Below are 5,892 nucleotides of genomic sequence, written 5' to 3'. Positions count from 1 at the left end.
CACATTTGTACGGCTCCATTCCCGGTCAACATGAAGATCCCTACCAACTTAGGGAAGTATAACCGAATGTTTGATCCGAGCGATCACTTACTCAATTTCGTTGTGGTAGGAGGAGTCAGTGGGTGGACTCTTTCCTATTGGTGCCACATGTTCACGTTAACATTGACCGAAGCGGCTCGTGAATGGTTCAAAAAGTTACCAGATGGACAGATTAAGAGTTGGGACGATTTAGTAGCTAAGTTCTCCTAGCATTTTAGTCAACAAAAGAAGCACACACGAGACCCGTCTGGAATTTTGGACGCCGTTAGGCGAGATAACGATTCTATTGAGGATTTCATTTCTCGGTTTAACGACGGAAGTTTAAACATTGGAGGAATTAGTGAGGATATGCTGCAGGGTGCCTTCCGCAAAAATGTGCGGAGCAGTGCTTTGATTCGTTTTTTAACGGGAAAGGATGGAATTCCTAAAGCATGGGATGACATAATGACCCGTCTGGAATTTTGGACGCCGTTAGGCGAGATAACGATTCTATTGAGGATTTCATTTCTCGGTTTAACGACGGAAGTTTAAACATTGGAGGAATTAGTGAGGATATGCTGCGGGGTGCCTTCCGCAAAAATGTGCGGAGCAGTGCTTTGATTCGTTTTTTAACGGGAAAGGATGGAATTCCTAAAGCATGGGATGACATAATGTCCGCGACAAAAATCTTTGCTAGGATGGAAAAAACTTTGGGGGTCTGAAATCCCTAAACAAACAACTAAGGTGGAGTTCAAAAGGACGCGGATGAACAAACCAGCCAGAGGTTCAATTTGGTCTTGACTTCAACCGTCTGCGGAGGTTTCAAAGCAACCATATGCAAGAGCACTAATTGGTAGCAAAAACAAAGAACAGAATTTCACTCAAAACAACAATAATCGGACTCCATTGACAAAGACTCCCTCAGATCTTTTAACCACAGAGAATATGGATTTCAAAAAACCACAGCCGCTCATAAAGAGAGCACATCTCAATCCCAATAAGCATTGCATGTTTCATGACGACATAGGTAACCAAACAAATGACTGCGTTAGCTTGAGGAATGAAATCGAAATCGCCATTAAGCCAGGAATGTTGGAACACTTGTTAAAAAACGTAAAACAACAAACCGAAAACCATCCGCACAGGTCAATCTTGGTCGGCATAAAAAGCCAGTTAAAGATTTAAACGTCCATATGATTCAAGGAGGACGGATTAGAGGATACAAAAGACAAGGAATTGACGATGAAGAATGGAAAAGTGAACCAGTAGTATTCCCTCAGGTCAAAGGGGATCCATGCAAAAATAACCCCCTAATAATCACTGCTCTGATCGGATTCTACCGGTCCCAATATGTTTTTTTTGACACAGGGAGTACGTCGGATATAATGTACGAACAATGCTTTAAACAACTGGATGAGGAAGACAAGGCGAGGCTGAAACCTATTCACGTGCCGGTGTCTGGTTTGGATATGAAGTTATGCATCCTTGGGGAGTTATCTCTTTACCTGTTACTCTTAGCGACAATACTCATTCGCGAACGGAGAACGTAGAGTTTTTGGTATTGCCTGCCAAATCCAAGCATGATATAATTTTAGGGCGAGAGGCAATTGGCGACTTCAACTCTCACCCATTTACAACTCATGGTGCGGTATGAGTTCTAACCCGTACAGGTGTAGCAATATTGTTTCACGATGGAGAGTTTAAAACCAAGTAAAATCCCAAAAACAAGTGGAAAGAACTGAGCCAGAGAAGTGGGTGTTAAATCCGAAATTTCCAGATTAGACAATCACAATTGGTCCCGCGATCTCTGAGATAGTGAAGACATTTTTGAAGCAACTGTTAACAAAGAATATGGATATTTTTGCCTGGCAACCCGCAAATATGATGGGTGTTCCAAGGAGGATAGCGGAACACAAACTGCGGGTCAATCCAGCGTTCACTCTGATCATCCAAAAGAAACGAAAGATGGGTCCTGAGCAGATTAAAGCTATGAATGAGCAGGTTCAAGATTTATTGAATGCAGGAATCATTCTAGAAATTCAATACAAGACGTGGGTTGCAAATCCGGTCATCGTTCCTAAAAGCGATGGAACCAGGAGGATGGGTCCTGAGCAGATTAAAGCTATGAATGAGCAGGTTCAAGATTTATTGAATGCTGGAATCATTCGAGAAATTCAATACAAGACGTGGGTTGCAAATCCGGTCATCGTTCCTAAAAGCGATGGAACCAGGCGGATGTGCATCGATTTCAAAGACCTGAACAAATCGTGCCCGAAAGATTGTTATCCTTTTCAAGAAATAGACTTGAAAGTGGATGCGGTGGCACCTTTCAAGTTTAAATGTTTTCTTGATGCTTACAAAGTTTATCATCAGATCCGTATGGCAGCTGGGGATGAAGACAAAACTGCATTTAGTACTGACCAAGGCACCTTTTGTTATAAAATGATGACCTTTGGCTTGAAAAATGCGGGAGAAACTTACCAGCGATTGATGGATGAAGCTTTTAAAGAACAAATAGGGAACAATATAGAAGTCTACATGGACAATTGGTGATAAAGAGTGTGGAAGAGGACCAAATGTTGCGGGATATAGAAGAAACATTTAATACCTTGAGAAGAATTAAATATGAAACTTAATCCCAACAAATGTTCATTTGGAATGGAGGAAGGAAAATTCTCGGGTGTGATTGTTTCAAGTGCGGGTTTCAAGGCTAACCCCGATAAAGTTCAGGCAGTCGCCTGCATGTCCTCACCTTCTTCCCTCAGAGAGGTACAAACACTGAATGGTAGATTAGTAGCATTGAACAGATTCCTAGCCAACCATGTGGCTAAATCTTTTCCTTTTGTGTCAACATTGAGAAATTGTTTAAAGAAAGCACACTTCAAATGGACCGCGAAAGTTGAACAAGCATTTCTTGAAGTCTAAAAATGCTTAATGGAACTACCCACCTTGACCGCACCGCAAGCAGGGGAACCATTGACTTTATACCTTTCAGCATCCGACATAGCCATCGGGGCAGTACTGTTTGACAGATAGAAAAAATCTCCAAACACTTATTTATTATGTTAGCAAGAAATTGACCGATGCGGAGACCAGGTATTCAATGCTCGAAATATTGGTACTGGCTTTGGTTTATACGGCCAGAAGTCTCCGCGGATACTTCCAAGGACACCCGATCAACGTATTGACGGTATATAAACTAGAAAGTGTGTTAAGCCAGAATTGTCTGGGTGGTTAGCAAAATGGGCCATCGAACTGGGAGAGCATTCAGTTGAATACAAACCAAGACCCGCAATAAAAGGTCAAGTGTTAGTAGACTTCGTCAAAGAGGTTCCGCAAAATAAAGAAAGAGAATGTTTGATCGAACAACATATTCCAACACCACCTGAACGCGATCAGGTATGGTCACTGTTTACTGATGGGGCTTCAAGTGGTGAAGGATCAGGCGTGGGCCTTAGATTGGTTAATCCTAAAGGCCATGAGTTTCACTTATGCCATCAAGTTGGACTTTAAAAGTACCAACAATGAGGCAGAATATGAAGCTTTCTTGGCAGGCTTGCGGATAGCCAAAAAACTTGATGTCAGATACTTAGAAGCACGTGTAGACTCGATGTTAATAGCAGGACAGATCAACGGTTCATATGAAGCTAAGAATGATGTGGTGGCTTCATATTTATCACAAGCAAATGACCTCATCCTCCAATTTTCATCTTGCAAAGTAATTCACATCAAAAGGAGTGAAAACAAGTCTGCGGATGTCTTGAGTAAATTGGCTTCCACTAACTTTGAAAATTTTGAAAAAGATATCAGCATTAAGGTCCTAGATCATCCTCCAGTCCCGCAACACCAGGTGTTGGTCATACAAACGGAAGTTGAGTCATGGATGACACCAATTCTTGCTTATCTGTCACCCGGAACACTCCCAGAAGAAAAGGCAGTGGCTCAAAAGATCCAACATAAGACTTTGAATTATCAAGTGCAAGATGGGATATTGTATCGTCGATCATTCCTGGGCCCACTTCTCAAATGTGTAGACGGCTAGACGCTGAAGATGCAAACTATCTGATAAGAGAAATCCACGAAGGAATCTATGGTCTACACGTTGGTCCAAGAATGGTAGTAGCCAAGTTAATGAATGCAGGTTACTACTGGCCGGGAATGCATATGGACGCACTCAAAGAGATCAGAAAATGTGACTCGTTCCAACATCATGCCCCCAGTACCTTAAGGCCGAAGAATGAGTTAGTACCAGTAACATCCGCATGGCCGTTCCGGAAATGGGAAATCGACATCATGGGACCATTCCGAGAAGCCCCGGGACGCGTCAAGTTTCTAATCATGGCAATCTATTATTTCAACAAATGGGTTGAAGCTAAGGCAGTTGCCTCTATCACTGCCGCAAGCGTAAAGAAGTTTTTGTGGGAATTTATTATCTGTCATTTTGGTCTACCGCAGACGTTAGTTAGTGATAATGGAACTCAGTTTGCAGATGGTCCCAACCGTGATCGGGTACCATCCGCAAGGCCATGATCCCAGCCGAGATCGGGGTACCATCCACAAGTACGTTGTCCATTAATAACAACGAGGAAGAATTACATCTGAACCTTAATCTTCTTGAGGAACGGTGAGAATTGGCATTATTCGTGAACATAATTACAAGTGTCAGTTGAAAAAAACTACGATTCGAGGGTTCGGATGTGCAATTTCTATGCGGGAGACTTTGTCTTCCGCAATAATAAAGCATCGAGACAAGAGCCCTCGGGCAAGTTAGCTCCAACTTGGGAAGGGCCATGTCGAGTTATGGAAGTATTATCGAAAGACGTCTACAAGTTAGAAAAGTTGGACGAAACTGAAGTCCCAAGAAGTTGGAATGTTACCCAATTAAAAAAGTGCTACATATGAATCAAGTTGTTTTTATTTTTCAGCCTGCATGCCACCAGTAGTTAACAACAAATGTGTGTAGCACTTTATGTTAAGTATTTTCTTGTAAATTGGCCTGCGTGCCATTTTTATCCAAGTAATCGTTTAGCCGCAATATGTCTTTTGTACAAATAGGCTTTATTCTTGGCCTGAGTGCCAGAAGTGACCCGCGTGTCATTAAACTTTAATTCCTGGCAATATATGCCAGAAGTGACCCGCGTGTCATTAAACTTTTATTCCTGGCATGAGTGCCAGAAGTGACCCGCATGCCATTAAACTTTTGGTCCTGGCCTGAGTTCTGGAAATGACCAGCGTGTCATTAAAATTTTATTCCTGGCCTGCGTGCACAAGTGACCCGCGTGTCATTAAACTTTTATTCCTGGCCCGCATTCCAGAAATGACCCTTGTGTCATTAAACTTTTATTCCTGGCCTGTGTGCCAGAAGTAACCCGCGTGTCATTAAACTTTTATTCCTGGCCGGAGCGTCAGAAGTGACCCGCGTGTCAATAAATTTTTTTTTCTGGCTTGAGTGCCAGAAGTGACCCGCGTGTCCTTAAATTTTTTATTCCTGGCCTGAGTGCCAAAAGTGACCCTTGTGTCATAAAACGTAAAAAACATAATATCGGTTGAGTAATCCTTCATTAACACCTATGAAGATCCTAAGTAACACTTATATTATTCACAACAATAAAACAAAGTGTAACTGAAAATTGCTTCATATATATGATTAAAGGAGGATTACAAAATATGGTGATTACAAAAGATTTCCTTAAAACATAATTATACATAACTACACTATGGGATCTTGAGCGGTTGCGTCTACTTGGTCTTCTGCAAGAGGGGTGTCTGGCTTGGGGGAAGTTGGAGGAGTTAAGGCGTGTCGTCTTAAGGCCCGCCTAAATATTCTTTCAGGCGTTGAACACCATCTGCAGCTGCCACAAATTCTGGGAGCAT

The 5,892-nt window shown here is 42.2% G+C and overlaps 1 protein-coding gene across 1 annotated transcript; it reads left to right on the top strand.

Moving 5' to 3' along the window:
• Positions 1–3,628: 3,628 nt before the first annotated feature.
• LOC143598543 (uncharacterized) lies at positions 3,629–4,060 on the top strand. The gene has a single exon (XM_077076737.1). It carries the CDS (start codon positions 3,629–3,631, stop codon positions 4,058–4,060), a length of 432 nt encoding a protein of 143 aa, XP_076932852.1.
• Positions 4,061–5,892: the final 1,832 nt, after the last annotated feature.

This window comes from Bidens hawaiensis, unplaced genomic scaffold (assembly GCF_021521415.1).
Source record: "Bidens hawaiensis isolate Kalapana, Puna unplaced genomic scaffold, B.hawaiensis_p1.1 tig00050484_1, whole genome shotgun sequence".
NCBI lineage: Eukaryota > Viridiplantae > Streptophyta > Magnoliopsida > Asterales > Asteraceae > Bidens > Bidens hawaiensis.
This window is presented reverse-complemented; position numbering and strand designations above follow the sequence as displayed.

Coding starts and splice junctions, on each gene's coding strand:
- LOC143598543 (XM_077076737.1), top strand. CDS start 3,629: ATGTTAATAGCAGGACAGATCAACGGTTCATATGAAGCTAAGAATGAT.